The following is a 23,662-nucleotide window of genomic DNA, read 5'->3' on the forward strand; positions in this document are numbered from 1 at the left end:
TGTACCAATTTCCCTATCGTTACTTTCATGACAGCTGCTTGACGAAGCTTCAATCTTTAGTTGCTTCTGTAAAATCTTCACAAAAAAAACTTATCTAGTTACAACCACTTTAATTTCCCCTTTCTCTCTCTATCTAAATGAAACTTCCATGAACAAAGTTTATTTCATAGAACTATCCCCTCTATAGAATATAATACTACAGGATCGTTTTCCAGTCCTATGCAAACAAGTTCTTGTTCAGCCATCCTCCTAAATAATCCAATTCTGCCCAATTTTCAACATTACCTATCATTATGATGTTTCACCGGCCACCTGACACTCATTAACCCTTATCCTCAAGTGGCATTCGGGCCTTAATAAGTGGTGACTCTTAGTTAAAAACAAAAAGCATTTTTGACCAAACAAGGATTTAAGCAAAGTTTGTTTTTTCTGGATTAAAAACCAGAAAATTCACATCCTGTAAAAAGGTTGTAAATATTTTGATTCATCTAATTAAATTCAATAAACTTATGTCATTCTGGCTTCTGTTTTCTATTTACAGAAAGTTATGTTGGTATATATATCAAAGAACAGCCCCTCCTTATCAATGATTATGAAATGGTTTCCAGTTTGCAATTCTGAATTTTTGAGATGGGATGTGAATGCTTTTTTTTTTTTTGCTTTTTACATAGGCATCACCACTTATCAAGGCCCAGAGACCACTCGAGGATAAGGATTAAAGAGTGTACAGTAGTCAATTGGACAATATAGTAATCGTTAGTAATGGAAATTCGGTAAATTTGTTAACTTAAGTGGAATGGCTCATCAAGAACTTATTTATGTTGGACTTGAAGACAACCATATTGTGGTCAGCTGGAAAGCAGGAAAACGAAAGACAGTTCCACAGGCGTGCAGTTCTTTGTTCATGGAATCTATGTCTAGGTTTAGGCAGGCACAGATAAAGAGTAGGGGGAATTATTGATAGTGTTTTCAGCTAGACGGGTGTTTCTTGTGAAAGTTTGGCGAGGGGGGAACCATAGATTGAAGCTCAGTCGAGCACTTGCCATGAAAATAATGATAAAGCAAAGACAAACTTGCAACATCTCTTCTGTGAGAAAGAAGTTGCAGAGAAGAGAAAAGGACATCTACTACGAGGCTACGAAGTCTATCAAGGCAGGATAAGTCCTTTCTAGCAGCTCCGGCCCAGATGTGGCAACAGTACTCCATCTTTGGACGTACCTGGCTCTTATATAGATAGAGAATTGCATCAACAGAGAGATCTCTACTGGATCGATAGAAAGATCCCACCATTTTTCCAGCGGCCTTGGTAACGGATTTGATGTATGTGTTCCGTTTCAGATCAAGAGTAAAGGTCAAGCCCAGAAGCTTGTCAAAACATGAGGCCTCCCCAAGACGAGAGCCATTCATTTCAATTGATGCCAGATAGGGATCAGAGCGTTGATGATGTCAAGATAAAAGCTTGATTTTAGATGCATTAAAAGTAACCAGCCACTTCTTTCCCCATTGTGCCCAAGATCAGAGGAGAGAAAATCGGAGAGAACTTGGTCGTGTACGGTCTTTGATGTGCTACCATAGATGGTAGTGTCATCAGCATAAATGTCTACCAATGATGTAAGGATGTGATTTGGAAGATCATTGGTGTAGATCAGGAAGAGAGTTGGGCCCATTAACAACTACTCTTATGAACCTATCAGAGAGAAATGATTTAATAATTGAGAAGACATTTCCAGTTACACCATAGCTGGAGATCTTGTGAAGGAAACCGTTATGCCATACCCTATCAAAGGTCTTTGATATGTCAAGAGCAATTGCCATAGAAAGGTTGCCTCTGTCAAGAGATTCGCTAATCCTATCAGATAACTGTAAGCACATGATGAGATGGTTGATTACTTTTCTATTTAATACAGATTCCAGCAACTTACTCATGACGCACAGGAGACTTATTGGCCTGTACCGAGAGGGGGATGAGCGATCACCTGAATTCTTAAATACAGGGCATACTGATGAGATTTTCTACGGTAATGAGAAACAATTCTCCTTAAGACGTTTAAATAGTTTTGTAAGTATAGGCACTAGTTCTGATTGAAGTTTTTTTGAGTACTTTAATTGGAATACCGTCAAAGCTGATTGCTTTACTGGAATCAAGGTTTTTGATTAGCTTGGCAACATCACATACAGATATTAGTAGTATGTTTTCTGATAGAGGAGGAAATATTGGGGGTTGGCGGCCTTGGTCGCAAAGGGTAGAATTAGCTGCAAAGTTCTAGGCAAAGAATTTGGCTTTGTCTGATGCTGACGAGATTACCTCAGGTCCATTGATGATAGTTGCGATAGAGCACATGCTTCTGTTCAGAATTCTGTTTGCTATTTGCCAAAACTGGTGGGAACCAAGCCACTGCCCAGCTACTTTGGACTTGACAAACTGAGCATACAACTCATGTTCTTCATTACTTTTTTATAGTGGTTGCTGGCAGTCCTGAATGCGGCTTTAATCTCAGTATATCTATTATGTTGGAAGCAATGGAAAAAGTAATTTCTGTGCACAATGGCAGCAGCACATTTTGGAGAGAACCATGGCTGGCTGTTAGGTTTTTACTGGAACTTTTTCGAGGGTATGAAACGGTCTATACCTACGATTAACCATTCCGTCAGGTCTGATACTATAGAGGACACATCCCTTTTAAACATGGAACGCAGCAGTAGATCTGATATAAATGTACGAATGCTTGTGTTATGTTGATTAATTGGACTATTATTCTAATCTTGGGTGTTATTAGCACGTTTCGGTCGCTGCAACCTGCAACCTTTTTCTATATGTTGAGAACATACTTCTTTTCCTACTAAGGAAAACTAGGGTTGGCTCTGCATTACAAGAATTCGAACGGTTTGTTTGAGGATGGGTCTGTAGATCATAAAGAAGGTTTAATCATCAGGAGTCACTAACATATTTTTTAAAGTTTTTCTATGGCTCAATTTTTTGGGATATCTATACTAATTGTTAATATTAGTGAAAAATGTGTTTTACGTAACAGAGGATCAATACCCATACGTATTTTTGTTTTAAAAAAAAAAAAAAAAAATGTAAGGGGGCCCAACTCTAAAAGAGTTTTTTTGTTATTGTGAAGTTACCTCCCTTGGGATGGGCATATATTGTTTTCTTTTTCTGTGATATTGTAATTAGAGGCGTCCGCTGTGCTGGGCTGGGGTGCTATCTATGGTTTCCAATTTGTTTATTGAAAATGTAACATAAATTGGTCTCTTTCTTCAGATTTTTTGTTAAATTTTATTTTATGTCAAAAATATGATATTGGATCTCGATTCAGAATTCCAGAATTTGTCTTTTTTTAAATGAGAGTTTAATTGGTAAATTGGACGAACAAGGAAAACTTTCATAATCATCTGCAAGAGTTTCTCTGTGCTGGTGAATTAAAGTTAATTTTTTTTTCAGGAATATTCAAGTACTTCTGCAGTTTAAAGCCAGTTTTTCATGAGTCTTTCTTAGCAACACCTGGCGGACAATAGAAACCGTTGGATTATACAGACAGAGAGAACTGAAGTCAATAATAAAAACGAACAAAAAGGAAAATAAAACAAAAAAACCTTTACTGTTTTATTAATTTTTTTTATGGCAACTGTTTTTTTTTGGGAGGGGGTTATAAAAGTTTGATTTCCTTGAATTAGTGAACAAATATTTCTTTGTTTTGTTTGTGTATAGAAAGTTATTTGGGTATTTTTTATGACCTGCCCCAGCGTAGTATAAACATCCCGACCTCCTCATGTTAAGAACTGTTTTCGAGGATGGGCTTTATTCCAAAAGCCATTCTTAACATAGGGAGGATTGTTCATTTTCCTTCCTTGTCACAAGACTTGTTGCTTGAAGAAGCGCAATGATAATCTGCCTTTTCTTTTAAACTCCTTTCTTTTCTTTCTTTTTTCTTCTTCTAATTTTTACCGTCTGCTCTCTTTCGTCTCTTTTTGCTCACTCGGTATAATCTCGTGGTTTCCGTCGTTTGCTGGGCATTGCCAAGCGAGACTCAGAAAAATGGGCTTTAAACTGCAGAAGTACCAATATTCTTTAATTTTTTTTTTATATACGTGTAATTTCAAAGTAAAGACTTTTTTTATGTAAGCTTTAAAAAATTAGTTTTTAAAACTAATCAGAAAAAAAAAAAATAAATTTCAAGTAAAGACTAAAAAATATATTTTGATAACATTTTATGAAAAATAAAACTATTTTGAACAAAAAAAATTTCAAAGTAGAGACTATTTTTTCATGTAAAGTTTACAATATTAAACTAAAATTATGTAAACATTGACCAGAAAGGACTGTTTCTTGGTATACAGCAGCATGACTTTTGCTAAGTAGAAAGTGGTAATCAAAAATGACAGTTTTTTGAATTTAACCATTTATCTTATTTCATTAAATAACCTAATATAGACAAGTAATTGTCTATATTAGGTGAGACATTTCATATAATCTTTATATTAAAATCAAGTGTAAAAGAAAGAAAGAAAAAGCATACTCACATAATTGACCGTGTTCTTGACTAATGGTGCAGAATTGGACAAGTCAAGAGAGGCCAACATTGGTGTGAGGATGTCTTGTCCAGAACTTGGAGTTGCAGTAATCACAGAGCTATTATCCATAGAACACACTGAAATGGGCACGAGAGAAAATATTTTTCAGAAATTTGATGAAGAAAACAATGTTTAAGATAAGATTGATTCATTGCTTGTTTTATGGTATAGCAACCTTTTTCGGAATTTTTTTTATTGTGTAACGTGACCATCACACTTTAACCATGTCGTTACATTTCAACCACTTGGACCCACATGTCTGGTACCATCGCATGAACAAACAAGGAAGGACATAAAAAGAAAAATACAACTCAGCATTTTTTTTTTTTAGGTGAATACAAAAAGCATTTATTCCAAGAATTTCAAAAAGCAAGGGAGATAACTTGACAATAATTCAAAACTTGCGAGAATTATATTGTAATGCCTAGGAATTACCATTAATCGCTTTAAAATGATTTTCTTATTTAAAAATAAGACTACTTGATTAATTTACATGATTTTTGGAATATGATACAGGGTGGAACGATAAATTTGTAGCCCTAAAGAAAACAACACTACATCTTTATTTTAAAACTTATTGAAAAAAATCAATTCAGGTAACTCGATTATGTAGTAGAGCTGACATCTATTCAATGCAGCCACCTTCAGCCTCAATCACCGCCTCAAAACAGGCCCAGAATTCGAAACATGTCTTTACCACAAGCGCCAGTGGGAGCTCAGCGAATGGTGGCGATCATGCTGGCTTTGGTATTGTGGAAGGTCATGTTAGTGATGTTCTCGACATATTACTAAACGAAGTAGTCCAGCAAGGTAGGGGGAGGAAGGGGGCCCACTGAGAGAAGGGTACAAAGTCATAACATTCCTTCTAAAGCTAAGCTTTAGTCTCTTTGGACTTGTGGGTTGGTGTCAAGTCCTGATGTCACACCCAGGGTCTGCCAGCAGCCACCCGATTGCACCAGAGAATCACCACATTCTTCAGCACATCCAGGTACACTTTAGTGTTAACTTTCAAGCAGACTTCAAAGATGTGAGGTGGCATGATGTGGCCCTCACTTGAAACCATACCAAAGACCATAACAGTGATCAGAAACTTCATTGAGCCGTGCCCTCAAGCGTAGAATAATCTGGATTTGCATTTTGAGGGTGCTGGCAATGGTCCTGTTGTCATAACTTGGATCAGTAGAGAGCATGAATTGTAAAGCAGTGCATCTCTGATCTCACTTGTTGAACATTGTGTCACTTTCAGACATGATAGAAGGCTGCTATCGCTCTTGGGATTTGTACACAATTGACAAACTAGTAGATGGTTTGCAACAAAAAAAAAGTTTTCCTCAAATGGAAATGAAATTAACATCTTTTCTTAGGGTGACAATTTTATCTCTCCAATCATCACGGGTATGTACATCATAAAGATTTTTCTTTATTTTTGATGGGTCCACCGACTTAGTCAGATGTTGACCTTAAAATTCACCCTCGTCCATTCATCCCAAAAATTCTTAAAGACTACTCATTACATTTTTCTGAAATTTTGCATGAAGTTACAACTAGGCAAGGGAGGAAATGTAACATTCTTGCATTTGATTAAAATTTTGGTTGCGTCCCCAGGGGGTCAAAAGTGGTCAAAATAGGTAAAAATAGCACTTTTCGGTACATAGAATATTTTCCAACCATTAGATTTTGCTGAAAATTACCCAAAAAGCAAGACCACATGGATGTACATCTGGAAACCTATTATTTTATCCTGGGAAAACTTCGGTTTCATCCCTCAGGAGTAAAAAATGGTGAGTTTTGTTCACCTTTTTCTACTTACATTAAGGTCAACAGCCAATAAACATAATTCAAGCAAATCATTATAATAGCAGCTAGAAATCGTTTACTGATCAAATTTTATTTTATTTTATAAAAATCAAAATACTGGATGAATTCGTGTAAATTTTGATGTGCAGCTTTTTTTTAAACAGATAAATCTAGATAAGCACCAAAATAGGATTACTTTCAATAGTAAATAAAACAAAGACAAAAAAAAATAAAAACAGTATTTTAAATAAAGAAGAAAAGATATGATATTTACAATCATCAATGTCAAGAAGTAAATCTGAATCTTTCTTGGGTGGATCGGGTTTACTTTTTTCAATTGGTTTCGACTGGAATGAAAGAAAACAAGTCTTTTTAAAACAAAACTAAAAAAATTGTTCATAGTAAGCTAACTTCCAGTGTAGCTGCTACTGGAAGCAGTGACAAGGCAAATCAGTTCCTTTGCTTTTTTTCTCTTATACCTACATCTCCCTTGTGCATATACTCCTTTTTTTCCCCTGATCGTTCTTTTTTTATTTAATAATCACTGAAAAGTTCTTTCGGTCTTATTTTAATTAAGAATTATTATAGTTTTTTTTTGCGCCTTTTATTTTTCTTTTTTGTTAAATATTTATTGAAAATACTTAAAAATCTTTTAAAACTATTTTGCAATGGATACATTTTTTTTTTTAACGTTTGAAATTTTGTTATTTTGATTTCAATAACTACATTTGTTATTTTGATATCAATATTTTTTATACTTATATAAACATATTTATTATATTAATGCAAATAGAAAAACTTATTGTTAAAATAATAACAAAAAACCTATGTTTATAATTTTATGAACATATAAAATTTCAAATGAAATAAAAACTTATTTAACTTTGTAATTAAAAGTGCAAATCACAACTAATTTTGTTATTTTTATCTGTATAATTTTGTTAATTTTTATTGTATATTTTTTTCAATATTTCAATAAATCCCTTAACAATAGAAATACTGAAGAACTATAAAAGTGAAGGAATTAATTTGCCTTGCCACTACTTCCAATAGCAGCCACACCAAAATTAGGAAGTACATTAGCTGACTATAACAAAAAAAAAAATGTCATACAATATATGGATTGGTTGTTTTGTTTTATCAACCATATTCAGATTATTTAATGCCAAATCCGATAATTTTAAAAAAGAATTTTATGCTCAAAGTTCTTTATATCTTCAAATATTTATTCATTCTGTTTGGTTGTTTTGTTTTACAGCATATCAACATTTTTAGTTATTTAATGCCAAATTCAGTAATTTTGGAAAAAAGGTTTTATGATTCAAGTTCTTTATATTTTTAAATATTTATTGATAGCTTAGTTTTTTCATATAGGAAAATTGTTGCTTTTGTTTTTGACCTTGCAAAGAAAAAGGAAAAAAAAAAAAAAAACCCAATAGCATTAATATTGTTTTTTAAACAGTGTCTTTTAAACAGTTTGAGCCAGTAACAAAATATGGATTTTATGGAATAAATCAATTAAAGACTAATCAAATCTATTATGTCACAGAATTATCTCTTTGAGAAAAATTTGGCAAAAGGAGAAATAAACTTTTCAAAAGAAACAAAAGTTTACTGAAGAATGCAGTGAGCTTTTTGGAAAACCATGGCTATTTGAATATGTATCAACAAGTAACATTTGTTTTAACAACTCTATATCATTTAAATCAGCCAACTTCCCAACACAAATAGTTCACATCAGTTAAGGATTTTCATAATGATCTACTTTTTATTCTCCAGCTAGTAAGGTTATTTGGCGTTACCCAGGTTGGAGAATAAACTCACACAACAGTATAAGTAAAAAATAAGTGTAAAAAATACTGCACTTGGTGCTCATTTAGAGATTTTAGTGGTGGGTTTGCATGCAGGGTATAGCCCCCATCCCTAACCCACATTTTTGAGATCCCTTAGAAAATGATACCCAGCAGTAACCATTCAGGAAGATTTTTCTTCACTTCACTTCAAATAATTGCCTCTGTTGAGATGTATTTTTATGTTCAAAGTACAGCCTTTCCTTCTTCCCGTTTATGCCAGCTGGAAGTTTTGAAGGATTGAACATTTTGGAGCGAGATAAGTAAACAAATAAGATCTATAATAAGTTGCTGAATCTTGGAGCAAAAGGGAGAAGTTATCTAGCCATCAAGGCACTGAGACTGTGGCTTTTGGTCTGAATAGATAGTAGGACTGAGCAAAAGATAAAGATGGTCACTATATGAAGAAGTCTATAGTTTTCCTACTGCTAACTAAAAGATTGGTTTCTTACTAATAGCTTTTGATATTACAAAATATGACCGCTATAGATAGTGCCAAAAATGTTCATTCCAATAAAAGTTATTAATTGTTAATAGCATAGTGTCGTCCCTTCCTTTACATGAAAGTCTTTTAATTCCAATTGGCTAGATGTATACTACAGTCAAACCTTTGATTTTGTATGGGACATACATAACGACTATGATCAAAGACCTTATCAGATGCCATAATGATAATCATCTGACCAGATGTGCAGTAGGATGGCCACCATACTACACTACAGAGTAAGGACAGTGTTCTTTAATATGTTTTGTCTGAATAAATAAATGTATTAATTTTATTTAGAATTGGATCTTAATGAACCTTAAGTAATTTTGTCTTGTGATACTATGGACACCACTCCCCTGCCCCCTTAAAAAAAAAAAGTGTTAGGAAGTGGGGGGGGGGAAGAGAAAAAAAACTATAACAAAATAGAGTAAATAAGTTAATCAGCACAACAAAGATTATAGGAAGTGAGATTAGTAGGAAGACAATGGAGAAGAAGTTGTTCACCAAGACATACAAAGCCAGCTGAAAGATTGTTTATCAAGGTGTGGTAATGACTGGGACATAGAGGTCAATATATATTTAGAGTCAGTTTTGCTACAGTTTATGGATAGTTTTAAGTTTGTGACAGTTGAAGGGAGGTTGTGGTTTGGACCAGATAGAGAGAACTTTAGGAGGCCGAGATGAGCTGACATCAACCAATGACAAAGAGGCCTCAACAGACAATTAAGATGTGGGCGTTAGCATTTAGAGGGTTGATGGTGTCACACACACCCACACACACCAGCTGATATTTGCAGTTTATGTTTTGAGTTATTTTATTGATTATACTCATGGACCAATGTACACCCCACCCCCTCAGCAGCCACCAATGTGAGAGATAATGTGTTTGGGTTGGTGATTGTTTTCAAGCAAGAGAGAATGTGATTGCACAGCTAGAGTGAATAAAATGCATAAAAAATACAAAAACAACAAAAATAAACTATAACTCTTATGCCTACTGTGTAAGTTCCAAATTTCATTAAAATATTTTGATTAGAAAGCGAGTATATACTCAATTTGAGCAACAATTTCAAGCTATTTTTTAATGGCATGAAAATAAAATAATGTTGAAAATGGAATACAATCACCCAGTGTAAAAATTTTAAATTCTTTTACTCAGCCAAGGTATTTATTGCTCAATGCTGACTTGAACTGAGCTGTCTATTCACACTCTTAAAATGACTGTTTTGGTTGAAATTTGGGCAAGAAAATATACTGTACGGTGTAATTTTATAATTTCCAAACCAAAATTTTTACAATCTGTTGAAATATCATTTTGTATCACCAATTGGGAAGTACCAAACGAAGAGATTTCCAACTCCAGAAAAACTGCCAATGGTGGTTGTTGGCCATCCTTGATCTAAAGTGATAAAAATGTTTATCCTATTCTTAACTAGAATCACCACAATACCACATTCACACAAAGGGGCGTTCTACTTAAGAAAACCCCAGATTGATAGGAAATTTTATTTTTCATAAGTATACTTATGTACAAAGATTTTATTGGTATAAAACGAATGGAAAACGAACAAAATTGCCAACTCTTTATTCTCCATCTCACAGATGAAGAATCAGATGGAAAAAGTACACCGCCTTCCTTAGTTCTAAAAATGGACCCTCACAAAGATTTAGCTTCCGACATATACACTTTTGGTCCCAAATGTTCCTAACAAAAGATAGCCCCTCCCCCCTCCCCCCCCCCACACACACACAACTTACCTTTTTAGGTTTTGGCGTTTCTTTGATACTCTCATCTGAATCTTCCTCAGAACTTTCTTCTCCGCTTGAAGATGAATCATCATCATCTTCATCATCTTCGTCATCATCATCATCCTCGTCATCATCTTCGTCTTCATCATCTTCATCTTCCTCACTGCTTGCAGCAGCATTATTTACAGCATGACTGTCTCCAGACACTTCGGAATATTCTTCACTTGAATTCTCATCATCACTGCTTTCGCCGCTGCTTTTACTCAATTCATCTGATCAAAAAGAAACGCTCAAATTATAAAAAACATAAGTAAAAAGAAACAAAAAAATGGCATATTTGGAATCAACAGGTTTCTGTGGATGTTTTAGTTTGGTTTTAAATGATTACATGTGTCTTTTCTATTATCCAAACGAACAAGCCGAGCATGCGGGATCCCTCTCTGAACGATCTTGGGGCAACCAGAATTATCCCGTAAAATCTGTTTTGGCAAAATTTACATTTATCATAACTAACGTTTGTGCAAAATTTAAAAAAAAAAGAATCCAAGGCGTGGTTATTGAGAAAAATGCGAACAAATGAACAGATGAACAAATGAATGGGAGTGAATTACTAGGTCCAATCCCTCCTTTGTCAGCAGGGACCAATTAATGCTAAATTTTTTTTCCCCCCACCTATCCTAACTATATTAACACTAAAACAGGTTATGCTTATTTAATTCTATAATACATCAGTTTAAAAAACTGTATATTAGTGTCACATAATGTTGCACAAACACACAGTAACTGAATTGATTATATAGTTCCTATTTACTTCCCCACGAGGATGGAGTTAGACACAAGATTGGTTTCTATTGTGGGGGAGGTGAGGAACTAGCACCTTTAAAACTGGTACTCTGGATTACAAAAACAATTAAAATTGCCTCTGTCTAGAAGGATTTTCCCTTCACTGAATAAATACAAAAAGATTAAGTGCAGTACCAGAATAAACACTACAATTTGCTTCTAGCCAAAAAGCCAAGGCACAAAATGATTACCAAGTTGTATTATTATTATTCGAATTGAATAAACATTTTTAAAAAATATTTATATAGTAACTAGTCTGGATGCCCGGGTGTTTGGAGGTGTGTGTTAAGCAACAAAAAAAAAGATAGTAGGCAGGCAGGCAGACTTGAACCCGTACCTCGAAGGAGAAAAAGGACACGAGGAAAAGAATGTGAAAAAAAAAAAAAAGTGACATCTTTACTGTTGTGTCCATCACCAAACCGTAAGTGGTAACGGTTTAAATTAAGGCTAGTCAATCGAAAAAAGGGATAACTTTAAAAAATATCAGTGAAACAAGCGACCCCTCCCTGTAGAAAACTGCCCAGAAGGAATTTATGTTTTTAGCCAATTTTTCGATATTTGTCGTCCGAAGGGTCAAGTTTCAAAACGATACAAATCTCGTGAAAATCCGTCGTCTCTGTCGAAAGATTTAGGTAGACATACAAACATTTAAACAGACTGGTGAGATTTATATTATAGATTATTATTGCAATAATTTAATTTCTGCATAAAAATAATGAAGATAGAACATAGTTACAAGCATGGGTTGTTTAGAATTCAACACAATTCGAAAAAACAAAAATACTGAAAAAACTTTATAGAATGAAAATGTCATATTCCAAAAATTACATGAATTGATCAATTAATTTTTTTTTATATAGAAAATCATTTATGATTTTTAGCGGTTAACAGTAAATTGTAGCCATTACAAGGCTGATTTTGATCTCTGTAGTTCTAATTAAGTTGTCTCCTTTCATTTATTAAAAATGGCAGAGCAAAACACACAATCCTTGCTTCCTTATAAAATCTGATTTTCTTAGTAAAAAATAAAAAATATTACTCGATCCAGTTTTTTGGAATATGACATTTTTGTTCTACACATCATAAAATTTTTTCTATATTTTTGTTTTTTTAATTAGGTTGAATTCTGGAAAAGAACCCACATTTGTTACTAATCAGATAAATACTAGCGGGGAACCCTGTGGAAATTCCAGTGTTTTGTTCATCTTAATGTATATAATTTACCATTGATAATATTTCTTTTGAAATAATAAATATCTGTCAGGGCTTATACTATAGGAAAAGAAAAGTGACTTCTTCCATGAAACAATTGTCATTATGAGTACAATATATTTTTTTAAATAAATAAAACACGTCTCTTATTTCTTTAAAATTGTATCAATTTTTTTTTCTTTCTTTAAAACAAAAATACTTTCTATTTTACTATTAGAAAAATAATTAGTAGCTAAATATTCTTCAAATCAATAAAACAAATGTTACTTTTTAGAGATTTATTTTAAAATTTTACCGTTTTAGTAGACAGGAGATAATTTGAACTAAAGTTAAATACATATCTGATGAAGGTAAATTTTCCCCAAATATTATACAACACAGAAATTCTAGAGTAGAACCCTGGAATACAGCATTAATCCACAAAATCATCGTATGGCAGGACCTAAGCAAAATTTTATACAGTACATATTAAAAATTAGTAACAAAATACAGTACAGTATATAATACACATATATATAATCAAATAACATTATAAATAATACTGTAAGGTGGGGCAAATACTGTAACCAGGGACCGGAAAAATATTGTATTCCACATTGTAACCTGAAAAAACTATTTCGGGGCCACCGTTTTCCAAGATTCTACGGTATTTTTTATTTCTGTATTATTTGTTAGTTGATAAATACCATGATTTTAAATCAAACATCTTACCATCTGGACTGGATTCATCGTCTGAATAGAAATGTTCAGAGTTTGTATTTTTCTTCTTAGATTTTTTATTAGTCCGTGTCAAATCTGACCATGGCAATGGTACTTCCACATTTCTGACAGAAGGATCAGGTGCTATTTCTGGAAAATCTGGCAGTTCCTGGTAATCATGGGCTTTTGTGTTCAATAAATGAGACAATGTACCCAATTGGTATTGATCTCGATCTGGGGTTAAAAAAAAAAAAAAAAAGTCATATTGCCATTGCATACAGAAAACATTTGACTCATTGGTAAAAACCAAAAAAACATATAACACTCTAATTTTAGACTAGCAGGACCTGTAAAAATTCCACAGTGAACTCATTTATATATAATATATTGATGTTGGCATTCTGTAGATGTTCAGAGTAAATGGAGACGTTCCAATATTATTGTAGCTTTTTTTATTACAACTACAAAAGTATTTATCTAAGCTGGCACGAATGCCCGACAAAACCTGGTCGTAAAGTACTATGAAGTATATTTTAATTCTTGCAGATTTCATATATATTATTATAGAGTTAATGTTCTATCGATTTTTATATATATTATAAAGTTGCAATTTCAAAAATCGCAAATATATATCCATATGACTTGGGTGCATTAGCTTGAATCGAAACCGAAATAAAAACTTATGAAAAAAAATATATGCATATATATATATATATAAACTAGAGTTCTTTCAGCCATAATCGAAACCAAAACTTATGAAGAATTCTTGATAAAATTATTTATGAAAAGAAATAGGACATAACGATTAAACGACTCGGATGTAGGCGTGACACACAACAGAGCACACACGCTATCGTATTAATATATAGATGTGCTAATTATATATAGATAATTAAAGTAAGACCTGTCTTAGGTAAAAATGAATTCCATTAACAGAAGAAAATGGCACAAATTTTATGGATAATTATTGAAGGTATTGTAAAGAGAATGCAAGAAAAAAAAATTCTGTGTAGGCATTAAAAATAGTTTTAAGTTGTTATTTCTGTTAAAAATTATTGAATGAGGAATTTTAAATCTATTTAGTATCATGCATGTAAACTTGAAAAAACATGCTTGAAATTTATTTTTATGTGAATTAGATAAACATGACAGGAGGTCAAATTCGGTCACCATCTTGTTTTGATGTCGTTTATTCACATAGATTGTTCTCGTTCTGTCAGCTATGATGAGGTAGAAGTGTTTATTTTATGCTTAGTTATTACCTGTTCATGGTGCAATCCTCACTATAAGTGATAATAAATAAGGGTAATATAGAAATAAACATTTCTACCTGACCATGACCGATGGAACAAAAACATAATCCTACAGAATGGATAATTCAATTAGAAATTCTGTACATGTTCCAAAGTTCAAGTTACACCTGAAAAATATTGGAGGTTATTCTGGACAAAATATTATGAAAATAATCAAGATAAGAAATAATCCAATCTTTTTTTTCTATTTTTTTAATTAAAAATTTTTTTTTTCACAAACCTTTGAATTTAGATTCTAAAACTGGAGCTGGCTTTGTTGCAAGAAAAATCTTTTTAATGTACTTGGAAAGAACTCCTGCCTTCTCCCCAGAGGGCAGCACAAGTTGTCGAAGGAAGCGGGAACGATCACGGATATCGTAGTTTTGGTCATACTTGGCCAAATTGAGGACGTACTGGCAGAGCAATTTTGTCTGTTTTGGGTTCGTGATGCACATTTTGGCAGCAAGGTTTAAAATTTGTAGCTTCACAATGTCTTCCTATGAAAAGAAAAAAGAAATTATGTAAACAAATCAAGTCCAGATGAATTCTTTTAGATTGTAAGATTTAAAATTATGTTAACCATAATCATTTTTGGTTTACCATCCGTTTTACATGCTGGCATATGTTGGAAATACTCTTCTAAACTAATGCAATATTATTGGATCAAAAAAATGGTTGATGTAAAACTTTGATTTTCTTAAAATAAAAAAAATAAAAATAAAAAAAAAAAATCACTATTAGTCAAACACAAAATCAAAGAAAAAAAATCTTTTTCTCATGATTTCTATTAAAAAAAAATTACTATATTTCTGCATTGTTATTAACCTTCTATAAATTGTCTATATATAAAAAAAAGTACATATATTTAGAGCGTTTGTGTGTATATGTTGTGTGAAAAAATGCACTTTTGTGATCATTTTTCACTCTTTGTGCATACCAATTGTTTTTTTTTTTAATTAGAAGCTCTACATTTGTTAAATATAACAGAGCATATATAAATGAACTAGCCTGGGTGCCCGGCATTGCCTGGGTGTTCAGAGGTGTGTGTTGAAAGAAAAAAAAAAAAAAAAATTATTTTTTAAAGTGGTAGTAGGCAGGCTCGAACCCGTACTGTGAAGGAGGAAAAGAATGTGAAAAAAAACCCCCAAAAACGTGACGTCTTTGCCGTTGTGGCCACCGCCAAGCCAGAAGTGACAGGCCTTTAAATTAAGGCTAGGCAATCAAAAAGAGGCGATGACTTTCGAAAATATCGTTGAAAAAAAAAAAAAAAAAAAAAAAACACGACCTCTCACTGTAGAAAAGTGCCCAGTTGAGGGCGAAGGAATTAATGTTTTTTGGCAAATTCTTTGATATTTGTCGTCTGAAGGGTTGAGCTTCAAAATGATACTGATCTTGCGAAAATCTGTCACCTCTGTCAAAAGTTTTTGCAAGACATACATACATTCATTCATACATACATTCATTTAATGCCTACACAGACAGGTGAGATCTATATAAATGAATAACAATTTTGCCATATTCCAAAGTTTTATTATTCATCTTACCAATCATCTTTTTCAAAATAACTTTGGTAAATTTTACAGATCTGTTTCATCCATGGGGAACAATAAATATTTGTATGTCAACATTGAATATTTATAATATCCATAAAAGTGAGAACACTACTCAACAAATTTTTGATCTACAGACTTGAAATTTGGTGTATAGTTATGTTAAGAATAAGGTGTGAAAACACCTTTTGGGAGTCATGTTAAGTTGGGCTAATGGTTATAGTAAGTTAAGAATGTTTTAAAAAATTGAATTTAACATTATACATAAATTCTTAATGCTACAATATTTTAAGTTATAAATTTATCATATTTTTTTACTAAAATATTTTGTCTTTTTCTTTTCCAGTTTTGACCACTAGTCCTTTTACTTTTCCAAGGTTAATCTTAACCATATTACTTTTTATGCTTGCATTTTTCCGTGTTATATATTATTGTATTGGAACAATTAATAGGAATCGGGAATCAGAACTTTTTGGAGTATCAGAATTTCTATCCGAATCAGAAAAATGTGACTATTTTCCAAAGCCTATTGGTATTAATGATAAAATGATAAATATTTGATTGTGAACTACCAATAAGGTCAACAATATATCCCATCATAAATGTATTATTTAAGCTAAACATGGATTTCTATTAAGGCAATCTGGAAAAAAAAAAAAATGAAAACAGCTTTATAGATAAATATTTAGAAGTTTAAAAAAAACTGGAATCCAAATCAGTAATTGTATCAGAATCAGGAAAAATATTCGGATTATCCCATCACTAATATATATATATATATAGATATACACACTTCCAATTATAAAATATATACATATAATGTATATAACTTTGCCCCCTTAACAGCTAAATTTCTGTCCGAAAACCGATCACAAAGATTTTCCCAAATCTCAGTACCCTGTATATCAAATTTCGAGTCTGTAGACTAAAAATTGACAGAGTTATTGCATAGGGAAATGTACACAAACACACACACAGACATGTTCACTTTTATAGATATGTAGATATGGCCAATAAGTATACGAGAGGGAGTGATGTTTAATATATTGCACATATTTAGCAGACACAAGTAGATGTTGGTACCAGTTGGGGGATACATCCTCAACAATCAGTTTGGTAGTGATTTTGTTGCTGTTCGACTAAGATATGGTTGTTTAGTTCTAGAAGGTCCATCTTCCCAGGCTTTACCTTCTCTATGAGGAGTTTATTGCAAATTGCCTGAGGCACTCTTACTGGAGAATGTTACGAGGGCTGCTCATGCAGTTTTTGTAAGTGCTTACTCTAATGTGCTGGCTTTTTTAAAACCATACCTGATCTTGTTTCTAACCTCCTGGGGACAAAGTAAATAAAACACCATAGGATCTTATGATTCTCAACATTCTGGATTACTGTAGTAAAGAGAGAGTGAGAAGAAATATTTTGATGTACAAACCTCAGTGATGAATCCTTTTGCCATTTTACGAAGCACATCTGGGGCAATTTTAGGCACACGTTCACTGTATTCACCAATCAACCATAAAATACTTGCTCGTGCCATTGGTACTGCAATATTGTCCATGACTTTGGCCATATGAATAATGATATCTTTATGTTCAGAAGGCTAGACAGAAAAAAGAAAAAAATGGAGAAACTTAAACATACTGAAAAAGACATGTTCTATAAGTACTTAAAAAAAAAAAAAATGCAGGTATTTAAAAAAAAAAAATATCAATAGAAATATATTTCTGAATTTTTTAGATGAGGATTAATAAATTGTATCATTTTGATTTATCAGACTATTGTTATATCTTGAGTTTTATTCTCACAATATTTTAAATGATGTAACCTCTGACCTTCGGGTGTATCTTGTTGAACTCTGGAATCTGCATGGAATTCTGATCCAAACACTTTCTTTAATCCATGTGGATAGCATGTTCTCATTCTGTCATCCAAGTTTTCAGTAATTCGCAATTATATCCTTGTATTGCCTAATGGATAAAGTACTAGGTAAAATTAAATTCTAATTGACACTCTTCTGGAGGTTGATGGTTCAATCCTCAGTACAGATGACACTAAGAATACAATAATAAATTACTTATGACTTCTACCCAGTTGTGGCTCACAGAACAAGAACATGCTACCCCTGTAAATTAAATGAAAGAGTATGATTTGAAAAACTGCAGTTTCCAGAGCTCAATAAAATACTGAAGAAGGTTGAAGGTTACATTGTCTGAAACATTATGGAAAGACGAGAACAGTAGTGCAAATAATCTAAACGAATAGAAATATTGCTCACGTTAAGACTTCTTTTTTTTTTCTTTTTTTTTTTTAACAAGGTAAGAAACATTATTTAAAAAAAAAAAAAAAAGTAAATTCATACAGGTTTTCAAATGAGTAATTTGTCAACTTCCATCTGTCTTGAAAGAACCTAAGAACTTTTTAAAACAAAGGCTCTGCAATTTCCAACTGTACTCCGTCCGATTCGGCATTGCTCAATTTCAGTGACAAGGAGACATTTAAACAAGTGAAAAGAATGCTGAAACAAGGCTTGATAGTCTAGACTACCCTACTATTTTGCACATAGGAGTGGGAGATGAATTTATACTTTTCCCAACTATATTAGAGAAAGCCACTTTCAAGTTTCTGGTCACCCATCTAAATACTAACTAGTACCAATTGTTGCTAAAATTTGGTGACCAAAAAGAACTTTTCAAATCGCTACTTTATTCATAAAAATGTCTAACTGAATCTTTGTTTTATCTGTGTTGCAACATATCAACCTGTCGTTCAATTTGAAACACTATATCCAGTAGATGCAATTAATTGGATATAATCTGATATTTTCTCCATGGAGATAAATTTACTTTCTTTTTATGTTTAACTGCAGATAAACATGTTTGGAAGTTATTTAATGATGTAACATAATATCTAAACCGATTAACTGACACAAAACTTAGCCATCTCAATAGTAAAATGAATTCGTTTTTTTTAGTATATATATTTTTTTGGCATATCAACATTTTTATGGTTATTTAATTCTGCAAACTGGGAAAATTAGAAAACTTTTACAGAGGAAGATAACAAGACATTTCTCAAATTATAGAAATATAGGAGTTTTGTTCATTAAATCTGAACTTCCCATCTGTAGAATGTTATCTTCAAGTGATTCTGGTAAAAGAACAGAATAGTTAACACTTGAGAACAAACAAAAAAACAATTTAATAAAATTTGTCTTTGTACATTTAATAGTTAAATGCAATCATCAACTGTTGAGAAGACAGATTTTATAGAAGAAAAATATGAGCTAAAAATGTTATGTGATTTTCCAGAATAGCCAACAAAGCATAAAAAAAAGTAAAAATTATATATATATATATATATATATATATATATATATATATATATACACACACACACACACACACACACACACAACAAACAAATGTAACCAATGACAAGCTAAATTACTCTTTTACCTACCTAGATAAGTTTTTTTTGTGTGTTTTGACTTGTTTTAAAATGTTTTTTTTACTTAAAAATAGAGGTAATGTGAAGTACATGGAGTTGGAATGAAAAACAAATAATCGTTTCTTTAGAGTCAGAGTTGAGCATCGATAATCACTTATAAAATTAAACGAAATACTGATAGAAACAGATCCAATTAATGTCACAAAACATGCGAAAATGTAATCTTCTACCAGTATTTTGTGTAATTTTCAATTTTTAAACTATTATTGAGGCTCTACTATGGATTGAAGGAGACCACTATTTTGTTTTTCATTCTAACTTGAGAGGCTTTACACAACCTGTATTTTTAAGTAAAAAAACAAAACAAAAAACACTTTAAATAAGTAAAAACTTAAAAACTTATCCAGGTAAGTAGAAGAGCAACTTATCTTTCCTTCGGTAATATTTATTTTTTCATCTTTTTTTGTTTTGTTGTCTATTCTGGAAAATTACCAAATGTTATAAATGTGAAAACTTGGTAGATTAGGTAGGGTTGGTTGGTTGGTTGTTTTATGGCATATCAACCCTTTTTTGGGTTATTTAATGCCAAATTCAGTGATTTTGGAGAACAATTTTTTAATAGAGTATATTTGTTTTTTAAGTCGGTTTCTATTTAACCCATAGTTGGGACCCTAACAGGTACTACCACTCCGGATCAGAGTGGACCTGGGAGCAATGGCAATTAAAGGGTGGCTCCACACTCCCTAAAGCCCACAAGCTTGGGCCTCACCATCGGATATAGTTTAAGGTCATATCCAGGACCGATTAGGTAGGGAGTTTCATTCTAATGTGTTTTACATAGATTATGCATGTTGTGCTGTCATGAGTTCTCAGGTGTTAACTATTCTGTACTTTTAGCCTTGATAATTAGTAATTCATCAGTGAAAAAGAAATCTGCAACACAAGGCTTTTTTTTTTTTTTTTTTTCACTAATTTAAACAAAAGTTAAGCATGAATAAGCAATAAATATTTTTCATAGGAAATTGGGGGAAAAAAATACCCGGATAAAAGAAATTGTATAAAATTCAGTTGTCAAGATTTGTATTATTAACAAGTATAAAGATTAGAGAAAAATGACATACAAATTGTTCACACTAAAGAAATGGATATATTTGTAAAACATTTGCCATATAAAAAGTGAATTATATGTATTATATAAGAGTTTGTGCTATAATGTTTATAGGGGAAAAAAAACACTATAAAATAAGTAAATTTAATTTTAATGCCAACTAAAAATTTTAACATTCTACAATTGATTTTTGGTACATTATTTTAATATCAGATGCCTTATTATACAGTATAGTAGACATTTAGCCCGTTAAAAATGGACAAACGTTAGCTTGTTGACTTAAAATGAGTACTTTATGCTAAATTATTGATTGACTATGCTTAAATTTGTACCCAGTTTTGCATTAAAATACTATCCCTAATAGTGCATCAAACAAATACTATAATACTTAATTTGCTGCACCTTATAACAAAGGTCTATACAAAATTTTAGGCAGATCAACTAGTAGTTTCAAAGAAAAAGTGTAATGGACAGACAGATTAAGAGAAATATAATACAGATTACATATCTTGTATATATTTTTAGATCTTATCTGTTAAATATAAAACTAAAATTGAGGATGCAGTTGTATTTACACTAATATGAGATGTCTGTCCATTAACTACTTTTAGGTTGTTAGACATATGAATATGAAATTTGGTATGAACGACCCCCTACTTAGGCAGATTGTCTTGATATATATCTTCTTATAAAGAGATTCTTTTATCCACTAGGTTAAGAAATATTTTGGTGAATTTTACCTGGAGGTTGTCTGTTCAATTCCTGATGAAGCAACTAGCAAAAGATTAGCTGATATAAAAGTTTTTAAAATACACATGCAATGTCATCTAAGCTTCAGCCTCTGTCCCATCGACGAAATGTTGCATCCCTCTGCCTGTTCTACAAGTACTTTAATGGTGAATGCCCTGACGAACTGCAAGCACTTATACCCCTCCCTCGACGTAATTACCCCTGACAGACCCGACAAGCAGCTAAATCCCACCCTCTCGCAGTAGAGATCCCTAGATGTAAGAGAGCCTTCTACTCCAGTAGTTTCTCCCCAGAACCACTAGACTTTGGAACTCCCTTCCGGGATCCTGCTTCCCCAACTGTTCTGACATGCAGAAGTTCAAGTGTAACGTGAACCGACATCTTGCTGCCCAACTCCCTACATAGTACCCCTGAAGCTTATGTCCCTGATAGTAGCCCCCCCCCCCCCCCATCAAAGTGGCGATGTGCCTTGTTTGGGGTGAAAATGTTAAAAAAAAAAAAAAAAAAAAAAAAAAAAAAAGTGATTTATTTCAGTGTATTAAATAACAGGTTATTTGTTGCACACTTATTTTCCAACTTTTTCACAAATACAAACAATGAATTAAAAAAACAAAAATACATCAACTTTTGGACACTAGTTTGTACAGCAGACATTTTGGTACTTGTGTAGTTTAAAGAACATGCTAAAATTATGTTATTTTTAGAAAACCATTTTTAACATGGGAAAGGGTGACTATTCTATAAAACAAATCTCAAAAGGTGATCCTATCAATATCATGCAAAGTATAACGTTTGTCTGTCACTTATGCTACAAGCCATGTTGGTCTTTAGTTGGCTTAAAAATATGACCTATAAAGTTATGGACAATAAAAGGGTGACAGTAAAGAAATGTGATGAAATGGCAATTATCTGAAGATACAGCGATTTATTATAAGCTTGTGTTAGTGACTAGCAATGTTTGTTTTTTTTTATCTCTGATAAAAACCAAATTTTGAAATGATTTCTATTATACAATGTTTAATGCCCCCACCACCACCACCAATCTCAATAGCTGACAACAAATTGAAATAAAAGTATGTGGTAAAACAAACTCAATAGTTGAATGCAAAATCAATAAAAAAAAAAAGAAAAAAAAAAGAGAAACAATTTTGTAAACATCTGTTTCAACTGAAATATAAAAAAATGTCTTATTATAAAGCAGAGAAAAGCTTACTAGAAAAAAAGACATTAAGAAAAAGATGAAAATAAAATCTATTCTCAAGAGAAAATGTGAGACACTATATCCATTATATCAGTAGAATTATCAACATTTGATTGGCTGTTATTCAAATCAAACTTTGACAGATCAAAAACGTTTCCTTCCATCTAGGTTGTTAACTATATATATATATATATATATATATATATATTATATTCAAAAATACCATTCCATAACTTAGAAATTATGTCCTTTTGAAATTTTGATTAATGCATTGGAAAAAATGTCAATGAGATAAGAAATTAAATATTTTAAATATATACCAGTAGGTATGACAGAGTACATTAATAATCAATTCAAGAATAAATAGTAATATTTCTTAATTTTTTTTACATGGAACTTTATAATTTGTAATTCAAATTATTCAGACAACTATTCTCACATTAGTTTTTTTTTTTTTATAACATTTCAACCAAATAATCTTCAATGTTTTTCATGTGCATATTTTTAAACTTGGGAATCTTTGAATTCATAGACCTGTGGCATAATAGTTAATAACATTAGTTGTAAGTGAACGTATTCTGGAGGTTGAATTTTTTATTATTAAAAATAATATAATCAGCATCTCTAAATTAATTTTTATTTCAATAGAACATCATGTGAATAACAAAAGTTTATCTCAATAATTCCTTATTTACTTGCCTCCATACAAGGACAAAGATTTTATTCTCTTCAATACTTAGACATTGCAGAATGATGTTATGATGGTCACGACATTTTGGATGACAGCTACAGAGATGCAAAGGAACATACAAGTGATAACATTTCCAAGAAGTCATAGCTGATAAAACAAGAATAATCTATCCACATGAATTAAAGGGTTCAGTTTGAAATTCTGTATATTCCCAAATGGAACGAGTACATGCCATAGACCTCCCCCACCCTCCATAGATTAAATAAAGGGTTCCGTTCGAAATTCTGTGCAGATTCCAGAGTTTGACAAGATACACCCGAAGAAGGTCTACATCAACTGAAACTGAAAATAACACTCAAGATGAAAACAGTAGTTCAAACAATCCAAATAATATGAAAAGCAGTTTCA

General features: G+C 32.2%; 1 protein-coding gene across 3 annotated transcripts in view; it reads right to left on the bottom strand.

The window, feature by feature from the left end:
- Positions 1-23,662, bottom strand: part of LOC145285963 (AP-3 complex subunit beta-2-like) — a 119,693-nt gene that overhangs the window by 18,681 nt on the left and 77,350 nt on the right. For all 3 annotated transcript variants that reach the window (XM_080134491.1, XM_080134490.1, XM_080134489.1), the window contains 6 exons: positions 17,490-17,657; positions 14,749-15,004; positions 13,228-13,449; positions 10,471-10,733; positions 6,650-6,722; positions 4,528-4,655 (listed from right to left, as the gene is read on the bottom strand). In XM_080134491.1, coding sequence (XP_079990617.1) covers positions 4,528-4,655; positions 6,650-6,722; positions 10,471-10,733; positions 13,228-13,449; positions 14,749-15,004; positions 17,490-17,657 — 1,110 coding nt within the window. The remainder of the gene's footprint in view (positions 1-4,527; positions 4,656-6,649; positions 6,723-10,470; positions 10,734-13,227; positions 13,450-14,748; positions 15,005-17,489; positions 17,658-23,662) is intronic.

This window comes from Euprymna scolopes, chromosome 10 (genome assembly GCF_053919585.1).
Source record: "Euprymna scolopes isolate OS-2025 chromosome 10, ASM5391958v1, whole genome shotgun sequence".
NCBI classification, from domain to species: domain Eukaryota; kingdom Metazoa; phylum Mollusca; class Cephalopoda; order Sepiida; family Sepiolidae; genus Euprymna; species Euprymna scolopes.